The 23,664-nt window shown below is 55.9% G+C and overlaps 1 protein-coding gene and 1 non-coding gene across 3 annotated transcripts; one reads left to right on the plus strand and one right to left on the minus strand.

Moving 5' to 3' along the window:
• On the plus strand, positions 1–23,190 carry SLC41A1 (solute carrier family 41 member 1). Of its 2 annotated transcripts, none has more exons than XM_086693873.1 (11): positions 1–83; positions 2,723–3,722; positions 11,912–12,019; positions 13,149–13,220; positions 13,864–14,008; positions 14,124–14,270; positions 14,874–15,021; positions 15,908–15,987; positions 17,142–17,276; positions 17,577–17,725; positions 20,654–23,190. In XM_086693873.1, exons 2-11 carry the CDS (start codon positions 3,348–3,350, stop codon positions 20,837–20,839), a joined length of 1,545 nt encoding a protein of 514 aa, XP_086549999.1. In that variant the 5' UTR covers positions 1–83; positions 2,723–3,347; the 3' UTR covers positions 20,840–23,190. The 2 variants fall into 2 exon arrangements, with proteins under 2 accessions (XP_086549999.1, XP_086549998.1); XM_086693872.1 differs by lacking the exon at positions 1–83 and adding an exon at positions 615–1,018.
• On the minus strand, positions 18,481–18,617 carry LOC112857960 (U4 spliceosomal RNA). Its single transcript, XR_003223363.1, has one exon. It is a non-coding gene; the product is annotated as a U4 spliceosomal RNA (small nuclear RNA).
• Positions 23,191–23,664: the final 474 nt, after the last annotated feature.

Consider the following 23,664-nt stretch of genomic DNA (forward strand, 5'->3'; position numbering starts at 1 on the left):
CATTTGCTTAGAGGAACGCGGGATCTGGAGGCAGCGCGAGGGGATCTGGAGGCAGCAGCAGAGGGGCTGTGTCCAAGAACGAGGTGGGGACGGTTCTCTCCCGGTGCCGAGCACGGGAAGGAGCGCGGGGATGGTTGCTTGAGCCCGCGGGGTCAGAGCTGGCTGGCTCCACACCGACTCTACGAAGGCCACGGGCTGGAGGAAACACTCAAGATGCGCGAGGAAACGCGCACAGGCGCACAAGCCTTTAAAGGGCGAGGCGGCGGCAGCGGCGGCGGCGGCGGCGGCGGCGGCGGCGGCGGGGGGGGGGGGGGGGAGGGGGCTCGCGGCAGGGCGGGGCCGGCTCGGGGGAGGCGGCCCCGAGCGGCGAGCGCCGGGCAACGGAAACCTCGGGTCGCCGGCCGCCGGGCGAGGGGACCCGCGAGCTCCCGGCACACGCCGCCGGCCCGCAGCCGCCGTCACTCCTCGCACTGCGTTTCCCCGGCGCCCCGCCTCCCCGGCACAAAGCGAAGGAAAGGGGCCGGACCGAGGCTGAGCCCGCCCCCTCCCCTGCCTCCGATTGGCTGCCGCAGTTGTCCATCCTGAACCTATTTTTGATGGGGGGGGGTGCCACCCAGTCTGCCCCAGATCACGTTTGCCACTAGCAGCCAACCAGTCGGGCCCAAGTCCGCGGGCAAGAAGCGATTGGGGGCGAGTGAGTTCAGCCCCACGGTCCCCCGTCCGGGTCCCCCCCGCCCGGGCCCGAGGCGGTATATCCTGCCCTCCCCGGCCACCTACCCCTCGGGGAAGCGGAGCGGCGGCCTCGCTGTAACGCAGAGGCGAAATGTAGCGAGCCGGGTGTCGCGGCTGGACGCTCGCCTTGGCCGGGGGTGCGGGGGGGTGGGGGGCGCGCACGCCTGGGGCCGAGGAGGACTGCCGAGGAGGAGTGATGAGAAGAGGGGGAACCCTGCACCCCCCGAGACCACGGGTCCCTGCTGCCACTCGCCAGGCACCCCCCTTCCTCCCAAGCGAGAGGCAGGTCAGTCCTGTTGGGTCTGGGGCGGTGGGTGGCGGAGGGCGGGAGCCCTGGCGAGCAGCGCATTTGCTGAGTCCGAATGCGGGAGAGGCGGGGTAGGCCACCCAGTTACTTCTCCCCCGCCCTGGGTTTGGAGATACTAAAACGGGTCTTTTTTTGTCCCCTCCTCAGGGCATCCTGGTTTACTTTTGCTTCTTTCATCCCAGGGCCTTAGGCCCGTCTGAAGTCTCTTTACTGGAAGGAGTGTGGTGAGGGACTGGCTTCTCTTCCTGAGAGCCCCCTTTCAGTTTAGGTGGCCTGCCAGGAAGACAGGAGGAGGAGGGAGGGTCAGGTTCTAGCAGGCGCTGCTGGGATAGGAGCAGTGGACTCTCCTGCTCGGAGGTCTCGTTCTGGATTTCTAGTGAGGGTCAAGAACCACAGGACTGTGTTTAAAGAGGTCTGAAAAGGGAATCTGGATGTGTGACTTGAGTCCATAGAAAGAGAAAACAATTCCCATGGGTCAGTTACCGGAGTTTGAATCACCCGTTCCCAAACTGGAGTTGACTAATTGTGTTTGGAATACTTAAGTACTTGTTCATCCTACCTAGGGAAATTCTCTTTAAATTTATTTTTTGCCTGTAAGAACTATTTCGGTGAAATGGGCTAGGGTGGGATCAGGGTCTGTGGGGGTCGTAAACAGGAAAAACGGGACCGTTACACCTAGACACATGCATTTGGGAACAAGTGCATTTTGGCTTATGCTGCTGCTTATATTTTGCTTTGCTTTGTTTTACTTTTTTTTTTTTTTCTTTTTAGTTTTGCTGCTTTTGTCTTTTGTTTTTTAAGAATTCCACTATATCCAACTCTTAGTAACCCTGGGGAACAGGACGAACCTAGGGAACTGAAATGTGTGCATAATAACCAATAGTTTTGCGCTCTCCCCCTTCAAACTGAGATAACTCTCTTGTCCTATCTGACAAACCCACAAGGCCAAGAACAGGAGGAGAGAAGTAGAGACAGAAGCCTGGATCCCAGTCAGCGTCTGAGCTTTTTGTAACACTGCTGACTCTCAAGGGCAGGAGTGGGTAGGCCTCTGGCTCTTGGCCTTGGTCTGGCAGCCTTGCCCCATTGCCCAGGGAGTCCTCCTAGGTTTGGTTTTTGTGTTGTTTTTTTTTTTTTTTTTTCTCCCTCAGGGGCTATGGCTGTTTGGGGGTCTGGAGACTTTCATTTAGTGACCAGATTCTCCCTGTTTATTTGCCTTGCACAGCTGTCTCGTGACTGTAAACAATCACTTTTGCAGTACAGTGCCTCTGCTGTGTGGCCGGGAGCTTGTGACTAAATTTGTGACTGACCCCACTGGGAGACTACACTTAAATAATCCCAGGTTCTTAATAAGCATTCAAGAAGGGATCTCCCCCAGGACGTCCCTGTCCACCCCTGGTTGCCAAGAAGACAATGCCAAGGTCTCCTGAACCACATCTTCCCACTCCCAGGCTGGCCACATCTCGCTGCTGTTGACCACTGCGGTGACCCCTGGGGGACGGTGGGCTGCCAGTTGGGACAATGGCAGGGTCAGTCCCTGCTGGCCCTCCAGATGCCACAGTGTGGGAACGGGTAGTTTTAGTGAAAACTCAGTGCCTGCCTTTGTGGGAAAACTGTCCCAGTAGGAGCACTCCTTTGCCATATGGTAACATTCTCTTTTTCTCGTCTTCTTCCTTCCCACATCAGGTGTTCCGCACAGATTCTCGCGACTTTAAGGACCAGGGATTCGACGCGGGACAAGGTCTTCCCAGGAAGGAAGGAAATCTCTGGAGGAGAGGGGAAGGGCGGCAGACGCTGCCCTGGGACCACAGAGCCCTAGGAGCTGTGGGAAGCTGAGGGAGCCGCGGCCGCGGCTGCCTTCTCAAGGATTTGAACTCAAGCTACTTTTCATGAAAGAAGGGCCACCTAAGAGGCCGCCCCAGACTTGGCTGGGCTCTTCTACTCTGGATGCCCCCTGCCCTGAGGAACCTGCCGCTCAGAACCAAAGAAGATAAGAGGCCAGATAAGTTGCCCCCGAGCACAGCGCTGGCCGGCCGGAGTCAGGCACCTGCACCCCTAGCGGCTGGCCGCGGAGCCTGGTGAGGAGTTTCTTGTTTCCTTCCAGCTCGCCGCTTCAGTGCTTGATGGGGCTGCCTGTCGGTGGAGCAGTTTTTGCAGCGCCCGGTAGGAGCGGAGAGCCGCGGGAAGAGGTCCCGCGGCGCCCAAGCCTGGGTTCGCCCCAAGACTAAGTTCTTTCCCAACTTAGAAAGGGAGAGAGAAAGCAAACAAAAAGAGAGAGAGAAGTTCTCCCTTCCCCTCCTCCCTTCCCGTCATGTCCTCTAAGCCAGAGCCGAAGGACGCCCACCAGCTGAACGGGACCGGCCCTACTCCCTCACCTTGCTCTTCTGATGGCCCCGGGCGAGAGCCCTTGGCTGGGACCTCAGAGTTCCTGGGGCCTGATGGGGCTGGGGTGGAGGTGGTGGTGATTGAGTCCCGGGCCAACGCCAAGGGGGTTCGGGAGGAGGACGCCCTTCTGGAGAACGGGAGCCAGAGCAATGAAAGCGACGATGTCAGCACAGACCGTGGCCCCGCACCACCCTCCCCTCTCAAGGAGACCTCCTTTTCCATCGGGCTGCAAGTGCTGTTTCCCTTCCTCCTGGCCGGCTTTGGGACTGTGGCTGCTGGCATGGTGCTGGACATCGTGCAGGTAGGACCTGGGTAGGGCAGCTCTTGACCATGAACCCAGGGCCACCTTTTCCTCCTGGGAAACTGACTCTTGGAGTTTTCTCCCCACCTCCCTGTCAGAAGCGGCTGCTGCTTCCTAGAATACTGTTTCCCTTTGGATCACGTCCTCAGTTTCTTCTTGGTCTAGTTTACTTTCTACAGAAGCCTCGAGGAAGCCCAGTAGCCCTGAGGAGGTGTTCAGGGCAGCATTGCTTAACAGAAGCAGAATTTGTTCCAGAGCTCAGGCTTGGACGAGGGGAGATGGAACAAGGTTGTTGCCTACCGTGCCTCCTGGGCATTCCTCCTGAGCCCAGCTCAGTAGGAGACACTTAGATGGGACTCCTCTTTGTGCTGTCTTTTTCCTTCACTTGGGGTTTCAAGGATACCCACAGTAGAAAGCTCAGTTTCAAGTCTCCCCTCCTTCCCCCTGCTGGGCAGGAATTTGTTCAGCTGCCAAGAGGGTCTCAAATTAAGTGGGAAGGTTCTTAAAGGCATTTTGTGTTGCTTATCTGCCTGTAACCTTGGTACGATCTCCTTGGAGAACAGGGGTAAGCACATGCGATCTGATGCATGATTTGGGGGGGAAGGTGAGGGGGCTGGGGGGTAAGACCTAGAAGTGCCAATTCTGTGATGTAAATGGGGACAAAAGGTAACCAGGCCTGGGCAGAACCATCTCTCCTCTTTGCTTCTTACCTGCCGTTCATGAATCTGCCCTGAGCAAAAAAGGCTTCTTGTGAGGCTACTGGGTAGAGGTGAGAATAACAACTGGCAGGCCCTGGAAGCTGAGAGCCAGGGGTATGCTGTGTAGCAGGTTAGGACGCACCCAGAACCTTCAGGTCCAAGAGAGAATTCAAGTCTTGTTTCCAGGTAAAAGTTTTTGAAGTGTAGTAAGGCACACAGAGTTCCCCTGCCTCAAGGTGCTGGGTTTATCAAAGTTAATCATTAGCAGGTATCAAATTCCTGCTGAGTGCTGAGCTCTGTCCTAGGTACTTAGAGAAATACAAAGACCAGGGAAAAATCTGGCCTTTGCCCTTGGGATCCACACGTTCCCCCCCCACCCCACCACCACCACCACCAGTTTGTCCCTAACCGTGAAATCCCCCATGTCCATGAGGACGTGGAGCTCAACATCCCCTCCCTGGGCCAGGCCAGCCCTACACACAATGCATGTGGTGATGCAGAGAGTCCTGCTGGTGGACGGGTGTCACTTTGCCAGTGTCCCAGGGAACTGAGGGTGGTGGTTTCTAAGTGGCTCTGTCGACAGCGTCCCCCTGGACCACTTTGACTTGAGCCCTTACGAGAAGAACCCTGCACTTCCTGTTGCTGATGAGGATGGTGTTAATGTCATGCCAGAGCGCCTCGGCCTGTCCTGTCATCTGGACAGGACCTTCCCTCTGCCCTGACTTGTCGTCCTCAGGGTTGTTCCTCATGGAGGTTGGGAAGCCAGTCTGGAGCTGGGAAGGCAGGCTTCGGATTCCTCCCCCAGTGGCTGCTTCTCCTCCTGGGGCAGGGAGTGGGGGCAGGAGCCGGAGGAGAAATGAGCCTGGGGTAGCAATGTCCGCACCTCTTCCGTCCCTTTCCTGTGGCCTTGGTTCTCATTCTTAAGAGTTTTTGAGTTCTGGTTTGGTGCTTACAAAGGGGTATACAACCAGGGTCCAGCTGTTTTATTTTCTGCATAATCATGACAGTAATGGTAATGGCCTTCTGTAGGCCCGTGAGGTAGGCACCATGATCATCTCCATTTTGTAGATAGGGAACCTATGGCTGAGAGGAATTAGGGAACTTGTCCCTGGTCATCCTGACTCAGAGCCTCCTGGGCCGTTAAGCCCTGCAGCCTTCACCATGCCCGTGATTTGCCAGTTGGTTAAAGACTCAGGGAGGAATCTGCTCTCCACGTCTTCCCTCAAGGGACAGAGTGGATCAGAATCCTGAACAACTGGAGTTATAAAGTGAACAAGAACAAAGGTTCTTAGCGGTCCCCCACCCCCACCCCATTCCCACACACTCAGAACTCTAGAGATGGAAAAGGCTTCTCACATCTTGCCCCACCCCCACCCCACACCCATGAGCCTGAGACAGCGGTAGGGACTTTTGGAGCCTGCCCAGCGTACCCACAGAGGGCCAGCAATTGCCCTCAGTGTGGCACTTAGGCTCTCACCCCAGCGCTAGGATCCATTTGGTATAGATGACAATGGCTGGTTTGTCCTTGTCCCCCTCCCCCAGCCTTCCTGTCACAGCTGGGTTGGAGCAGGCCTTGCAGATGGCTACAGTGATATCAGGGCAGGAGGAGGGTGCAGAAAGACCAGGACATGGGACCACAGGGAGTTTCTTATTCCACATCCAGGAGAGCAAAGGGCAGGGGGAGAGGGGTGACTGACAATCTCAGATTCAGGAAAAGCAGGACGATTTCTAGGGATTCACACTTGTATTCCCCCTTCACAAGCTAAGATGGCCTTCAGTGGGACAGAATTTGGGAGTGCCTAAAAGACTGGGGCCATCTGGAGGGGTTGGCTATAGAGTGTCCCCAGCATCTCAGAGCAAATGAACCAAAGTCCGGTGCTGATGGCTCCTTGGTCCAGGGCCCCCCATCTTTCCACACGACTGCAGAAGACTTAGTCTCTTCCTAGGAGGCTCCTTTCTGTTGCCTCTTATCTGCCCTCCCCTCCAATGTGCACGGCCAGCCTCTGCAGTGAGATAAGGGACTGGTATACTGTCCAAAAGTCAAAAAAAAGAAAAATGGACTGCCATCTGCTCCAGCGTCCAGACCGAGGCTGAAAGTTCCTGTGACATTTAGGAAGGAAAGCAGGGTTGGGCCCATTGTGGGAGTGGAGGCGGTTGGTTGAATGTGGTTGGATAGGGATCTGCCGAAGGTGCTCTGTGCCCCACCCCCCAGTCTGCTCCTAGGCCTTTGCAGGGCATCTCACTCCCCTTTTCCGTCAGCCTTTTGAGGGATGGGGTGGCAGGAGGTGGTGTGTACCAACCTTTCCTGGAATTCCCAGCTGTGTTAAGACAGGTGAGACCCCTAGGTCCTTATTTTAGCTCCCTACTCACGTACTGAGAATCCCAAGGAAAGGCGACAACCTCCTCCCCCAAACACCGCCTCCTCCAGCTGCTCATGTGGAAGAGTCCACGGAGATGAAGGCGGATGGCGAATGTGGGCTTGGGGAAGTGGAGGGAAAGAAGCGTTCCTGCCAGCCTGGCCTGCTCCCAGGGCCGCTGGCGCTCGCGGGCAGGATGCTCGGATCCCATCTCCGTTGACCACTCTTTCTCGCCCTTTGTACAGCCCCGGATACCCAGGCTGGCCTGGGGCTTGCCTGCTTGGGCACCTGGGATGACTGCAGAGGGGGAAAGCCTCAGGCAGGTGACTCTGACTTAGTCCTCAACTCCAGCCCAGCTTCCAGGGTCCTCCCACAGCCTGGTCAGAGCTTATCTCTAGGGATTTTAGTCTTTTTTTTTTTTTTTTTTTTAATGTTTATTTATCTTTGAGAGAGAGAGAGAGAGACAGAGCATGAGCAGGGGAGGGGCAGAAAGAGAGAGGGAGACTCAGAGTCTGAAACAGGTTCCAGGCTCTGAGCTATCAGCACAGAGCCCGACACGGGGCTTGAACTCACGAATCGCGAGATCATGACGTGAGCCAAAGTCCGACGCTTAACTGACTGAGCCACCCAGGCACCCCAGGATTTTGGTCTTCTTAATGTCTTGATTCCACCTGTTCCTGGCTGTGACTCTCCGCCCTGCTGCTACCCTCCTGGAGGGGGAGAGAGCACAGGGCAGAATGCTCGAAAGCGGACGGAAGTCAGTATATGAAGCCAGAGGAGGTAAGGGACGGGAGAGGCAAGTTGGAAGGAGGGGGAAGAGGTCCCGGCAGGACCCACTGAGGTATGAAATTTAGGGTGATAGCTTTGGATCAGGATTATTTTGGAGTGTGGGGGGAGCAGTCTCATTTCTCACCCCCGGATATCAGGAACCAGTGAGCCCCCAGCCCCAGGCAAGGACAGAGAAAGGGAAGAGGAGCTACATTCTGAAAAGCAGTGAGATCTGTAGATGCCCTCCCCTACTGAGTGGGGCCGTGCTTCCTGGACCGTGCCCTTTTCTGTCCCCAGCAGAGCAGGAAGGCGTGGGTGAAGGCTTGGCTGGCAGGTTTGATTGACTTCAGGGGCAGGCACTCCTCACCAGGATGAACAGGATGGGCCTGAATTAGGCCAGCGGAAGGAAGAGAGACACTCACTGTCTGCCCCTGCCACATTCTAGCCGCTCAACCTGAGGGCCGCCCTGCCTCCCAGGCTGGTTCCACATCACCCGCCTCTCTTCCCAGAGACACAGAGTGTGTGTGCATGTGTGTGTGTCTCAGAGGCTCCCTCCTGCCCCCGCCTGAGCTGCCTCTTTGAGCAGGCTCGGTGGGTGAGGCAAGTATGTGTGTGGGAATTGGCTACCCTGACCCAAGTGCCAGTTCAGGGCTTTGCTGGGCCGAGGGTCAGGCAGTGCGAGATTCCAGGCCGAATTGTGTGTGGGCTGGGAAAACTTTTGCACAGGGGCTGTTATAGTGACTGCGTGTTCCCCTTGCCTCTCCGTCTCTCATCTTGCCACTACTGAAACCCCCGTACCTTCTAGGTCCTTCTAACGTGTGTGCTGGGAGGTGGAGGGCTTTGGGAGTGCTTATCATGGCAGCCAGAGGGGCTTAGCTCGGCTTCCTACATTTTTTTCTTAAATAATCGCAAAGACAAACAACACGCCTCACAAACAGCGTAGCCGACATTATATGCAGACACTTAAATATTTCTTTCCAGGTCTTTCACTCGGCCCGCACGTGCACGTTCCCCGCGCCCACCAGGAGAGCCAGGCTCTGCACGGAGCAGGCGGCGTGGTAGCTGGGAGGGGCGGATGGTTTGCAGTGAGGAGGGGATACGAGGCTGTGCTCTGAGAGAAGCTTCCGGTGTCCCCAGTCAGCCACCCTCGTGGGGGGAGGGGAAGTCTTCCCCTCCCTGGAGCTGTTTGTCCAGTTTAGGGAGAGAGGATGAGGTGAAGCAGAGCAGGCCGGGTCCGCAGGGAGCTGGAACCCCAGTGGTGTGCCCTAGCTGTGTCCCAGAGTAACGGTCCCCAAGTTCCTCCGGGGTGGCCGGGGCTCGCTGGGGCTGCCTTCTCGCTGGGGACCCCGGGAGTGAGACAGGGTTCACGGTCCTCCAGTGTCTGCAAGGGGCTGGCTCTCTCCTCCTGGGGGCACCTCAAAGCTCAGCCAGTGGCGCTGGGGGAGAGGGGGCAGGCAGGGGGCGGGGGCTGCTCTCCCATCCTTAGTCTTGGGGAGGGGCTCCCCTAAAGAGAGTCCTAGGCCCTCCACCTGTGAGGGGCCAGACCAGGAGCTCGGGTGAGCATACACCCCAGCGACATGCGCACACACCCGCGAAAAGAACTCTGACAAGAAGAGAGAAATCCTTACCTTCTAGGCCCTCCCGGTAGGTATCCAGCCTGCTCAAGTCTCTGGCCCTGGCCCAGCCCCCTCTGATAATCCTTGCTCATCTTTTATGATTATTATTGTTATTATTTATTATTGTGGTAAAAAACACACAACAAAGTTCATCATCTCAACCATTTTTAAATGGATAATTTAGGAGTGTTAAGTATATTCACATGGTTGTGAAACAGATCTCTAGAACTTTTTCATCTCGAGAAACCGAACGTCTATAACCATTAAACACTAAATCCCCTTCCAGCCCCTGACAACCAAGTATTCTCCTTTTTATTTCTATGAATTTGACTACTTTGGGTGCCTTATAGAAGTGGAATTGTAGAGTATTTGTCTTTTTGTGACTCGGGCTTATTTCACTTTTGTATAATGTCCTTACGGTTCATCCATGTTATATAGCATGTGTCAGAATGCTCTTCCTTTTTGTTTTTTTTTTAGTGTATTCATTTAGTTAGTTTTTAAAGTCTGCTCATTTATTCTGAGAGAGAGAGAGAGAACAAGCGGAGGAAGGGCAGAGAGAGGGGCAGAGAGAGAATCCCAAGCAGGCTCCGTGCTGTCAGTGCAGAGCCCAATGGGGGGCTCGAACTCACGAACCATGAGATCATGCCATGCGCTAAAATCAACAGCTGGATGCGTAACCGACTCAGCCACCCAGGAGCCCCAGAATGTCCTCTTTTTAAGGGTGAACACTGGTCCCCTGTCTGTATATACCACCTCATGTGTCTGTCCATCAGTGGGCACCAGGGCTGCTTGTACCTCTTGGCCATTGTGAATAATGGTGCTGTGAACATGGGTGAGCAAATATCTCTTCAAGACTCTGCTTTCACTTCTTTCGGATATACACCCAGCAGGGAGATTGCAGGATTATAGGGTAGTTTTATTATTCTCTACATTTTTTTAAGTTTTTTTGTTTTTGGGGGGTTTTTTTGAGAGAGAGAGAGCACAAGTGGGAGAAGGACAGAGAGAGAGACACAGAATCCGAGGCAGGCTGCAGGGTCTGAGCTGTCAGCACCCAGCCGGACATGGGGCTCGAACCCATGAACCGTGAGATCACGACCTGAGCCGAAGTCGGACGCATAACCGACCGAGCCACTCGTGTGCCCCTAGGGTGGTTCTATTTTTAATTTGGGGGGGACCCTGCATACTATTTTCCACAGTGGTTACGGTATTTTACACCCCAACCAACAGCGCACGAGGGCTCCAGTCTCTCCACTTCCTTGCCAGCCAACACTTGTTTTTTTCTGGCGATTTTGCATAGTAGCCAATCTAATGGGTGTAGGTGATACATCTCCCTGGGGGTTTGATTTACAGCTGTCCTCGTTCTTAACTGTGGAGTGTCAATGCTGGAATTGCCTTTAGAGACCATCTGAGTTGGCCCCTGAATTGTACAGTTTACAGTCAGGAGCTTGAGGCCCTTGTAATGTGTCTGAGGCCCCCGTACAGGTTGTCCTGGTCCGTGTGGGAGGCCGCTAGGGGGGAGAGCATAAGGCCCACCCCTGTGGTCTCTGTAGGAGACCCAAGGCTCTCAGTCCAGTGCCCTCGCACACACAGCGCTCTGCTTCCTGCCCACAACTCCCTCATCAGCCTGCATACGCTCGCCTGGCCGCCCACCCCCTCCTCCCTCTCCAAAGGTGGTGACCCATTCCTAAACAAATAAGGGTACAAATACTGGAGCCCACGCGGCAGCCAGCACCAGGGAGGGAGACGAATCCCAGCCTTTTTTGCACATCTTCAGTCTCACTTGCAATTAAAGTAGCTTTCAAATAGCCAATCCTGGCTCTTTCTCTTTCCCCTCTTGGCACGAACAAGTATTGCGCCCCCTGAACCTCTCTTTCCTCATTCACAAAATGGGGACAAAAATAGCCCCCACCGAAATGGATTGTTGATAGGAAGAGATGAGAAAACATATGTAGAGCACTTAGCCTGGCACACCGTCGGCACTTAACAGCTGTTGGCTGAAGAAACTGGGTGGAGAGCCAGGCCTGATAGTCCCCAGACTAGAACCTCTGTCTCCTGACTCCTAGTCCAGTGCTCTTCCTACAGGGCCACACCTGCCTTGCCTAGCTGAGAGACTGGGGAAGGGATGTGAGGTGCGGGAATGCAGGGGAGGCATAAAAAGCCTCCTGCAAACCAGCACGCAGAGATTTGGGGGCCCCGGTCTTGATTCAGAGCCTCTTAAGGAGACTTGCTGTGGCTGAGGCCCAAAGCCCTTGGACACAGAAACCAAACAAACTCTAATCTCAGCCCCAGCCCTGTGGAGCCTGGCTCTCGACAGCTGAGACAACACCACCCAAGGCTGCAGCCACAGAGAAACTGGGCTGAAGGCGAAGAGGTTGGGGACTGCTATTTGAGGGGGGCCTGGGAAGGAGTTCTGGGGTGTAAACCAGCCTGGGGTGACAGCTGTGTGGGTCCTCACCTCCTCTCCCCCCGGCTCCAGAGAGCAGGCAGAGGAAGTGGAACCAGGCCGGAGTTCCTGACTGGAAGCGACCCTCCACGTCTCCCCATTTCTGGGTGCCAGGAAGCGGGGGCCGTGTTGTTTGCAGCACCATGCTCTTGGTTTGGTTCCAGGGTTCTTGGAGAAAAGGCGCTTGGTGTGCTCATGCCCTGCTGATTCCATTTCCTCCTCGAGCCCCTGATCCCAGACTATCTGCTCGACCTGATGCCAACCGTTTGGGGCACTGAGATTCCTGGGTTCTCTTTTCACCTTGTAGCACTGGGAAGTCTTCCAGAAGGTGACAGAGGTCTTCATCCTGGTGCCTGCGCTGCTGGGGCTTAAGGGGAACCTGGAAATGACCCTGGCATCGAGGCTGTCCACTGCAGTGAGTGTCCTGGCTGGGAGGCATGGGACACACAGAGGACTCCGGGCGGCACAGAGCCAGACTGAGAGATCACTACAGGCCTTTCTCGAGTGCCCAGGCCTGGAGTGCGGGGCTGGGGCGGGAAGGGGTAGGGAGATCCCAGCCTGGGCGTCCTGCTTCTGGGCAGGGGCTCCCCGCCCAGAGTGGTTCCCAGGCTTGGTTTCTGGATGTCCCAGCTGTCCCTGGACTCTTGCCCCACCCCCTGCTTTGCAACCCGCCTCGTGACTGTTTGTGCAGCTTTGACAGGCAAGCGTCATGCTGGTCCCTCGACCTGCACAGATGGGGGCCTCCTCTGATCTCCAGCCCTACTCCACAGCTGGGCAGGAGCAGAGCCAGGCCTTCCCAGCCCCCCTCGCATCCCATTCCCTTTCCCCCATTGCCGCTTACTCTTCATCAAGTGAATAGACGGGGAGGGGGCTGCTTATCACTCCCCCTCCCCACAGCCCCAGAGATCAGCCGTGGTGGTTCAGAGAAGGAACCAGATTCAGGGCCACAGGGTGGGAGGTGGGAAGCAATAAAACTCAGGAGGCTGGGCAGCCAGCTGGCAGGGATGTCCCGCACTGCTCCAAGTGCAGAGAGGGCAGCAGAGAGAGTGGCAGCCGGTCAAGCCCACCCCATCTTGCCTTACTTCTGGCCTACTCCCACGCCACCCCGCTTCTTCCCAGACCCTCTTGCAGCCCCAGTCCTGTACCGGCAGCTGACCTTTCCTGCCCGAGGATGGCAAGCGGGCCTCAGAGCCAGGGATTGGGTCATTCTGACCCACACGGGAATGGGCCGCCCAGATGAGCAGCCGGTGGGATGGACTCTGCCTCTGTTCAGCGGCTGTCCTGAGAGGAGGCAAGAAGGAGAAGAGCGGGCTGCCTTGGGAGCCCCCTTCCGGCCCCCCGCCCCCAGCTGCAGCAGCTCAGGCTCTTTAGCTCCTTCCCTCTCCTGGCCCCCTTGATGCTGCTTCACTTTCCCTGGGGGTTACGCCCTGGTCCCAGAGTCTTAGGCCACATGCACTGGCTCCTAATCCAGGCAGGTTCCTAACAGACGGAGCTGCAGGCCTTTTCCAGCCTGGAGCTCCAGCCCCTCGCCCTCCCTCTCCCAGGCCAACATTGGGCACATGGACACACCCAAGGAGCTCTGGCGGATGATCACGGGGAACATGGCCCTCATCCAGGTAAGAAAGCAGAGACCAGCGAGGGTGGGCTAAGCTTCCCCCTTAGTCAGGAATCTGAACGACTGAGGTCAGCCCCAGCCTGCTTGGGAGCGACACTCCAGCATCCTGCCGAGCTGGCGTCTCCTGAAGCAGCTCTAGGAGGTAACCAAGTTTCCCAGGAAAACGGCCAAGATGGGGAGGGTCCCAGCGGGCCCCATGTCAGTTCTCGACCCGCAGGGGTCCACTGGGTGTGAGTCCCCACAGATCAGACTCAGGAGTGCTGGAGTGCCATCGACCACGTGAGGCTACACAGCTTCCAGACTGGGAGTCTTACCCCTGGAGTCCCAGGCCTTGTCTGTGGACTGAAGGCTCAGGCTCTGCTGAGCCTCACCCCAATCCCCAGAGGGACAGTCATCCAGCCAGTAACACGTCCCGGGCGCCTGCAGGGTGCACTGCCCAGTACTAGTGTCTGGTGTGAAACTAAATAAATAAAGACATCATTCCAGCCTGGGAGGACTGCTGCACAGTCCAGCCCAGCCTGCCTCCTGGGGCTGCCGAGAGCCAAGAAGAGGTCTGGCTAAGTGCTCAGTGACCGGTGCTAGGAATCTCTTGGTGCCCCCACCACCCCCTCCCCCCACTGTCTGAGTTACCCCTCCCTCGTCAGGTGCAGGCCACGGTGGTGGGCTTCCTGGCATCCATCGCAGCCGTTGTCTTTGGCTGGATCCCTGACGGCCACTTCAGCATCCCGCACGCCTTCCTACTGTGTGCCAGCAGCGTGGCCACGGCCTTCATCGCCTCCCTGGTACTGGGTAAGGAAGGAAGAGAAGGGCAGGATGTCAGCCTGGCACCTCCAATCTCTCCTTTTGTTTGTTGATACCCCTTTATCTCTTCTCGCCCCGCCCGGCCCATCCCCTTCCTCCCCAGGTATGATCATGATTGGAGTCATCATTGGCTCCCGAAAGATTGGAATCAACCCAGACAATGTGGCCACGCCCATTGCCGCCAGCCTGGGTGACCTCATCACCTTGGCACTGCTCTCAGGCATCAGCTGGGGACTCTACCTGGAGCGGGGTGAGGCTGAGGCCACTGAGGGTGTGACCAGGGTAGGGGGGATTGGGAGAGATGGCAGTGGGTTTACCGGCGTGTAAGGATTTCCTCTAAGTTCTTAACTATCTGGTTGGAACACAGTTTTGTAATAACTCCCGAGCACGGAGACTAAGTACTCTCCAATGCATGCAGGCAGCCGGGGCACGGGGAAAAGGGTCTGAGAAATCTATTCTTGCCTGATCCGGTGGATTCCTACTTGCCTTGGAGGCGTAAAGGTGGAAGGGGTGAGGGAAAGGAACTGAAGTCTGGAATCTGCTTGCAGAGTGAAGAAGGGGAGGGGAATTAGTGATTTCTGGGGATCAAAGCAAAGGAAGCTGGAATCTGGTCTCTGCCCCTAATGAGCCCCATGCCTGGGGAGCTCTCAGCTTGGTGTTCCTCATCGACAGAATGGAAAAGGCTGGCCCCTCCTCTGTCCTGGCCTTCCAGGGAGGATCAATGAGGTCATGTGTTTACAGGCACCTAGGGTGACGTTCCCGTGGATCTGCCGGCACACTGGCAGGCCGAGCCGGGGGAGGCCTGAGCAGGGAGCTGCGGTGCTCACCTCCCTCTGATCTCTGCCTCTCTCAGATGACTGGCAATACATCTACCCCCTGGTGTGTGCCTTCTTCGTGGCCCTGCTGCCTGTCTGGGTGGTGCTCGCCCGACGGAGCCCAGCCACAAGGGAGGTGTTGTACTCTGGCTGGGAGCCCGTCATCATTGCCATGGCCATCAGCAGGTAGGCTCGGGCCCTCGTACGCACCCTCACCCTCCTCCCACCGTGCCAGAGAGTCCCTGGGGAGCCCTGGGAAAAGGGGAGCGGTCTGGTGCCGACTCTAGAGATGCCTTCAAGAGTGTATCGGCTCCATGGCCTTCTGTTGCATGTGACAGAAGCCATCTGAAATGGGTTGCACTGAGAAGCAGAACGCACTGGCTCAGGGAACTAAAAAGGCCCGGCTGGGCTCAGGCGCATCAGCGATAGCATCAGGGCTCCGCTACTGTCCGCCTCTCGGTTCCGCTTCTCCCTGTGATGGCCTGTAACTCCAGGTTCATACTTTCCTTACTCTTACTAACTCCCGTGGGAGGAAGCCTCTCCATAGTTCCACAAAGTCCCACGACAGAATTTCACCGGCTCTCAGCCAGTCACACGGCTCTGCCTGAGCCCATCACTCTGGCTGCGGGAAAGCGATGCCGTGATTGGCTGGGCCCGGGGCCTGGCCGTCGTTGGAGCAGTGTCACCCGAACCACAGTGACTGAGTTTGAGAGAGGCGATTCCCGAGGAAGAGCCCCGCGCTGTTTCCACAAGGGGAAACGAACACCGAGCAGGCACAACCAGGCAGCCCTCCCGGGCAGGTCGCCCTTGGCTCCTGCAGCCAACCTGCGGGGCAGGTACAGGAGGCGGCTGCCTGACCCAGTGCCACCAGTTAGCTCTGGGGCCGCTCTGCCAGCTCTGAATATCATAAGCAGCACCTGGTTCTGGCAAAGGGGGCAAGGCCTGGGAGACCGGGGAGCCTGGGAGCACCTCCTCTTCCTCCCCGAGGCCAGATGGGCCTGTGCCTGTCATCCCCGCAACTGAAGCACAACCCTTCGGTGATCTTTGTGTCACTTTGTCTTCGTCTGTGTAGTGTGGGAGGTCTCATCTTGGACAAGACTGTCTCGGACCCCAACTTTGCAGGGATGGCCGTCTTCACGCCTGTGATTAATGGTGAGGTCTTGGCATCAGCGCCGGGGGAACGGAGGGGGGCAGGAGAGGAGGGTGTGGGGGGCTCTGCGTCGGGATTCCGGCGGGCAAGAGTATCCCGCTCAGAGAGTTCAAGACTTTAATGAAGGGGCTGCTCACAGAGCAGGGAGCAGGGGAAGGACACACAGATTAGCAACCACAGGAAGCCCTAGTCCTCAAGGGTCAAGGGGAAGAAACAGTGTTATAGGAGCCCAGAGGGAACACACCTCTGCCCCCAGCAGGGGTAAGCCTCTACCTAAAAGCAGATTGGGGGGGCGCCTGGGTGGCGCAGTCGGTTAAGCGTCCGACTTCAGCCAGGTCACGATCTCGCGGTCCGTGAGTTCGAGCCCCGCGTCGGGCTCTGGGCTGATGGCTCAGAGCCTGGAGCCTGTTTCTGATTCTGTGTCTCCCTCTCTCTCTGACCCTCCCCCGTTCATGCTCTGTCTCTCTCTGTCCCAAAAAAATAAATAAACGTTAAAAAAAAAAAAAAAAAAAAAAAATTTAAAAGCAGATTGGGATAAGGAAAGACATACATGACCCCTCTCTCCTTCCCCCCACCCCCTCGTCTCTGACTGGGGTACTGGTGCCTCCTGTTGAACTAACCCGATTAGAAGCAGCCAGCAGGGGAGCCTGGGTGATGTAGTCTGTAGAAGTCAGCCTCTCGGAGCTCCAAGCAAGGCTGAGAAGAGCAGGGGGTAGGTCAGCGGTGGGAGGGGCAACAATAAACCAGCACGGTTCCTAGGAGAGGTACCAGATTCCAGAGTCCAGAGCTCAAACCTGAGACCTGAAATCAGTTCCTGGAACCAGCACAGGGGCAGGGGGTACCTGGGTCTGCTCAGAGCTGAGGAGAGGGGCTGAGGCAAGGCAAGGCCTTGTCGCCTCGGCCGTGTGGGTGGGACAGCAGGGGCTCAGGTTCCCTGAGTCTACAGATCGGCCTGCACCCCTTCCCGCACTCTCGGCCACCCGAGGGGCACATGGGACTGCCACGTGTCCATAGCGGGGAGGACGGAAGGAGCCTGGAAGACTCCCTGGAAATGGGGGCATCTTGGTCTTCCTCCTCAGTGTGTCCCTTTTCCCCGTGGGACCGGTGAATGTGTCCTGCCCTCCCCACTCCTCACTCCCCTTCTGTCTCTCTGCAGGTGTCGGGGGCAATCTGGTGGCCGTGCAGGCCAGCCGCATCTCCACTTTTCTGCACATGAACGGGATGCCAGGGGAGAACTCGGAGCAAGCCCCCCGCCGCTGCCCCAGTCCTTGCACCACCTTCTTCAGTCCTGGTAATGGCAGAGTCCCAGCCTCCCAGTCCCTTCCGGCTCTGGAGGGGGCGGCACTCAGTGAGCTTCCCTTGAGAACCAGCTAGGGCCTAGATATGCAGCTTCTCCTTCTCTCTGGAGAGCAGATCCCAGGCGGGAAGACGGTCCTTTCCTGGGACGCCACAGGGGCTGGGGACCACGGCGTGGAGAGCAGAGACAGCCCCGCTGTCCTGGAGCGTAGTGTGGTGTCCCCTGACTGAAAGGCCTTCCGGGGCCAGGGCTCCTCCTTCTCACCTCCTCACCCCCTCTCTCCCCTGGTCCCAGATGTGAATTCTCGCTCGGCCCGGGTCCTCTTCCTCCTTGTGGTTCCAGGACACCTGGTGTTCCTCTACACCATCAGCTGTATGCAGGGCGGGCACACCACTCTTACGCTCATCTTCATCATCTTCTACATGACAGCTGCCCTGCTCCAGGTACGGACGGCAGGGGCGTGGGAGGGCCTGCCACACCCTCTGCCACCACTTCTTCTGGGACTGGGTGGCCAGGAAACACTGGACTCAGGGGCTCAGAGAACAGGCTGCAGTTTCAGCAGAGTCACGAACATGCTGTGTGACTTTGGCCCAGTTGCTTTACGTCTCTGAGCCTCAGTGATCCACTTGTAAATTGAGAGGAATGGACCCGAGGTGGTGGTTGTAGGGTGCCGAGCAGGTGGGCCTGGGCGCCACCCCCACCGGCCTGGCCACGGAGCTCCACTCGGCTGTTTTGCGTGCTGGGCTTCCTCAGGAGATGTCATTCGAACGGAGGGTTTCACGGCTTGAAAAAAAAAATGTCAGCACCACCACACTAGGATCCTGTCCAGCCTTGCCATCCTGGAACACAATACACTCTCTCCCTGCTAGTAATATTCCATTTTTTTGCAACCTCTTATTTTGAAATAATTATATATTCACGGGAAGTTGCAAAAAACACGTACCAAGAGATCCCGTGTACTGTTCACCCAGTTTCCCGCAGCGGTAACATCTCACGTAACTCAGCACAGTAACAAGACCAGGCAGTGAGGGTCGGAACGGTCCACGGACTGCATCAGTTTTATATACACTCATGTGCACGCGTGTGTTTAATTCCATGCCGTTCTGTCTCCGTGCCGTAGATTTGTGTATCGTCACCACAGAACCGTTCCTCCGTCACAGGCCCCACCTTACGCTATCGCTTTGGAGCCACGCTCACCCTAGTATTATAGTTTCAATTTCTATAGACCTGACTGTCGACCGGTAATAACAGCCCCGTAGTTCAAAACATTTTAATTAGCACTAATCGCGCCTCGGATAAACCTCATTGGCTACGATACTGCCACTGTGCCCAGCTTAAACATTTTAAAGGTTCGTAATGAGAGCTCTTCCTTTCTGCCGTCTCCCTGCCACCCAGTCCCTTCCTTCTGGCCACCCGTGTCATCTGTTTCTTGTAGATCCTTCAACCTTTTCTGTATTTATACAAACATGATTTTTCTTCTTTTCCTCCCCCCCCCTTTTTTTGTACACACATGTAGCACACTCTCCACACTGTCCACACCTTGTTTTTTCACCTGACAGTTTATCCTAGAGGTCAGTCCACGTCAACACATAAAGAGAAGAGCACCCTGATTCTTTGATGGCTGTGGTCTTCTATCGTATAGATAGATGGACATGATTTCATTTAACCAGTCCGCCATTGGGAACCTCTTATCCCTCCAGCCCCTCACCCCACACCTTGAAGAGGCTGCGTGTTGGGACATCTTACCAAGGGCTGGGCTGGGAATCAACCATCCGTTCTTGCCCCGCGGCAGTTACCTACGCAGCACGTTCCCCTGCAAGTTGGGTTAAGTGCCCTTGCTGGGAAAGCGGGGGTGGGTACGCCAAGGGTCTGTGGCTGGAGGTTAGCCCTCGGCCTCCATCAGGAAGGATACGCCTTGGCTCTGTTCCCCATTTGGGGCCGGCTGGAGGCACCCTCACCTCTGCTCTCTTCTCTAGGCCTGTGGAGGGCCAGAGCTGGGCACTTAGTCCGCTGTAAAGGTTCTTCCTGCGTACTTTGCCCCCTCCTCTCAGCCATGTGTCCTAGAGCTGGCTCAGGAGGCTGGAATGAGGGGTCAGCTGCTGCCGTGCCCTTCCTGAAGCTTGTCCTGAAGTCCTCCTGGCCACACTCTTTATTTGGGACTCTTCTGCAGCTGCTGGGAAGGGTGCAAAGTTAGGGGGCGGGAAGGGGGGGGGCGGCCCTCACCCAGGGCCAGGGGCAGGCCACGTACAAGGCTGCTGTGTGCAAGGCAAGGGGGAACGTGCAGGGTGCTGGAACCGTAACCTCTGGCTGCCTTCGAGAGAACAACCAACTTTGCCTAAAATTAGGTATCGGTTCTGGCTTCAGGATCCCCCAAGGGCCTCCGGTTCCTGCAACTGAGCCCCTCAGGGCAGAATTTACATACCAGTTTTTGCAAAATATGGTTAAAAGCAAAACCTCCCAAATGACTGTGTTGGAGATTTACGGGTAGAAACCTCTTCATTCGCACGCAGATGCGGGCATTTAGGGAGCCCAAATGGTGCTGAGGATATAGAAGACATGGTCCTGCGTCACTCCCCTCTAGTGTTCTACATCAAGCGCTTTGCCAACTTAAAAGTGTACGTGAATCTGGCTAAAATGCAGATTCCGATTTAGGAGATCAAGAGGGGGACCTGAGATTCTGCCTCTGTAACCAGCTCCCAGCTGTTGACACTACTGGTCCTGGGGCCCCCTAGCAAAGTTCTAATCTAGATCATTCTTGATCTGTAGAAGTGGGAGGGAAGGAAGGGCACAGATAAATCAAAGCAGCAGATGATCCAAAATGTGTTTTGAATTGATACGCGCTCTGGTTTACATCCAGCTGACAGACTCGTAATTCTGTTTTGCTAGGGCTAATGTTAAGCTAGACCTGCTTTCCAGGAGCCCACGGCAGCAGAACCGAAAGGGGCAGGAGGAAGCTAGCTTGGGATAATCGACTGTTATTTAGACAACGGTACAAGTGTGCTGGCAGCAGCCTCAAATGCTGTCCTTATTCTGCTCTGCTCTGCTCCGCGGAGAAGCCCCTGTGTGGAAGGCCAGCTCCAGTCCCCAGCCCCTTGCCAGGCTCCCAGAGAGGCTGACAGGGCAGGTGCTGGAGGGACCCGAGAATAGGATGACCCAGAATTAGAGGCAAGAGCGCTGAATCTCTGCAATAAGTAGGATTTAGATTACGAAGTCTCTTGTTTGGGACTGGAAACAATGCAGGGGTGGAAAGATGAGCTGTCCCACTGTGGATAGCCGAGCCTTGTGAGGCAATGGGTGCGTTCCATCGCGTGGCCTCTGGCTCCCCCTGGAGAGAGGGGATGGCTATAGGCCGGGCCCTTCTGTCTCCCCAGGTGCTGATTCTCCTGTACATCGCGGACTGGATGGTGCACTGGATGTGGGGCCGGGGCCTGGACCCAGACAACTTCTCCATCCCGTACTTGACAGCTCTGGGGGACCTGCTCGGCACTGGGCTCCTAGCACTCAGCTTCCATGTCCTCTGGCTCATTGGGGACCGAGACACAGATGTTGGGGACTAGCCTGGTCACTCAACCTTTTCCCCCACCCCTCCTGCACTTTCTGTTTGAGTTTTTTCTTTTGTTCCCCTTCCCCCAGCCCCACTCCACACCCCCACCTCTTTCTAGGGACTTCACTTTGATACTGAATTCTCATTATTTTCAATGGGAATTTTTATACATTGAGCCAAGTTTGTATAGCAAGAATTCAGACAGGACAGATGGACTGAGATGAGCAGTACAAGTAGATTTTTGAGACAATCACCAAGTGCAATTTCCTGGTGGGTGCCTCCAGGCGATGTGGATTGGGGCAGGGGTTTCTGTCTGGGATCTGGGGGCATCTGGTTTAGCTTTAGCAAACTCGGTCATGGCCCTAATGAGAAACCCTTTGTAAGTGGGTTCTGGTTTTTTGGGTTTCTTTTCCTTCTTTTTTTTTTCTTTTTGATTGAACAGAGAGATAAATATCATTCCCCCCACCCCCACCCCCGTTCCTCCAAAACACACACATATTTTCTTCTATAAACGGACCAACTTCAAAGCACTAGGAAGGAGATAGCTGCTCCTGGCCCCGTGTAATCCTAGCCCTGTTCTCTCTAGGTCCCAAAAGGAGTGAGGCAGACTGACTATTCAGACTGTACACACGCCCCTTACCCAGCTGTCTGATAAACACCACCGACCCCTCCCTTTGATCTTTTTCCAATCGATTGTCACATCCGGGAAGAAATGAGTAGGGGCCTGGTCTTCCTGTTGACCCATGTCCACCAACAGGTTTACCAAGATCTACATCCTCCCTGGGCCCAGAGGACCCATTGTTTATCTCTGTTTAATCTTTGTGTCTAATTGTCTCTCAACACCACCTTTTCCAGAGCTTTCCAGGTTGGGTTCCAAGATTAGGGACAGGGAATGAGTATGTGGAGGGTGGCTCACCGTCGCTGTTTCTCCCGAGGGCATTTCACATCGTCGCCTTCGACTCTGCCCCTTCCTGACATCACTCATGCCGTCCTGCTGTGGAGGGTCTTCTCTCTTGGCTTCTGCCCTCATTCATCATCCATCCATTCATTCATTCATTCACTCATTCAACAAATACACAGCCTCCCCAAGAGGAGCTCATGTGCAGGCCTGGTCTGAAGCATTCACTGAGCTACACTGATGGAGGGCCGACCACGTGTTAGGAACCGTGCCGGTGGTCAGGGAAACGGCTCTAAGCTCCCCTGCTTCCCCGGACACAAAGGCCGTGTGCCCCTTCCAGGGTGACAGGGTGTTTCCATCTGTGTCATCAGGCCAGGCGCTGCCTCTAGGTCCCGCCTCCGTGCAGTGCTGACCCCAGCTAAAGCCCCCAGCCCCACTGCTCAGCCAGCAGGTCACTTCCCTAAACCAGCCTTCCTCACTTTTTCTTCCCCCTGCCAGCCACCCAAAAGAGGATTCCGACCTGGTAGGCTGGACGTCACCAGCTGCTGCTCCTCTGCTCTGCCTAGTGCAAGACCTGGGGAACACGGGAGCCTCCCCATCCGCCCCCGCCCATTACTCTGACCAGATCGGAAATCTGTCCACACTCACATGTGTGCATAGCCGAGCGTTTGGATGCAGGTTTCTTCTAGCCTCTCTCTCCCCCGCCCCCATAAACCCTCCTCTCACTAGCCGGAAGGGCCCGCCTCCAGCAGCAGGCTAGGCACTGACCCTGTGTCTTCCCAACACCAGGTCTCATCCCAGGAACTCAGCCTGTACCTCCAGAGACTATCTTTTCTGTCCCTCCATTTCCGCCCAGGCCACTTTCTGGAGTCTTAGAAATGGAAGGAACCGTGGGGGGGTTATCTAGCTGGGGCCAGGTCTGGCAGAGTTCATTAACACCAGCCTTGTTTCTGCTCTCCCCTCAGGCCCTCTTTTATCCTGCCCTCCACCTCCAGACACATTTGCACACAGACTCTTCTTGTACAGGCACCAAAACCAAGTCCTCTGCCCCCGAGGCTGTGCCCCTGTGTTCCCCGGTCACCCCTGCCCCCAGTCACTCACCCCTTCCTCGTCCCTGGAGTTCAGCCAGGCCGCCCTGGAGACTCGGGAGCATCCTCCTTTGCTGAAAAAGCAGGAAGGTAGGCGTGCCCCAAGCCCTCAGTGTGTGAGCAGAGGGAGGACTGTGGGATGAAAGGGAAAGAAAATGAAGCGGACTTTCCCGGAAGACTCGTTTCTTTTCCCCTGATTGCACAAACTGCATGTCATTTTGGCCTGGCTGAGAGGAGCAACATTGGTTTACTCTTGTATCCTTAAAGAGTTACAGAACTGTGTCTTAAGAGGATTATTTATAGTTACTATAACTGAATTGACAAATGTCAACGTAACTGATAAATTATATTTGGTAAAATAAAGAGGACGTTTATTTAGGTGGTTGGCGGTTCCTGTGTGTCTCACCCTGAAGCAGCTCCAGCTGTTTAGCCTCCCCTCGGTAGTCCCACCCCCTCCTACCCCAGAAGTGGCAAGAGGCCAGAGTATGACAAGAAATGAAACATCTCTTACATACAGAGCTGTGTGCTAAAACGCACACATCAGTCATTTATTGCGAAACGATCAGCAGTGCCCTGGGACTTATTCCAGAAGTCCATGCAGTGTCCTTGCCTTCCACGCACTGAGTCGGCCTCAGGTGGGGTATCATGCTAAGGGGCACAAGTGTCTATGGGTTAAGATTCCTTCCCTGCAGAGCTGACGGTCTGGTTGCGTCAAATTAATAGCAGCTAGGATTTGTTGAGGACTTACTACGTGCTTTCACTATGCTCCGCCCTGTAAGCCCTTAGAAATTTACAATGGCCTTCGAAGTGTTTGGAGCCAGACAGGCCTTGGTTCAGATCCTCGATCTTCAG

The sequence above is a fragment of the Puma concolor genome, chromosome E4 (genome assembly GCF_028749965.1).
Source record: "Puma concolor isolate L17-30 chromosome E4, mPumCon1.1.hap2, whole genome shotgun sequence".
Taxonomy (NCBI): domain Eukaryota; kingdom Metazoa; phylum Chordata; class Mammalia; order Carnivora; family Felidae; genus Puma; species Puma concolor.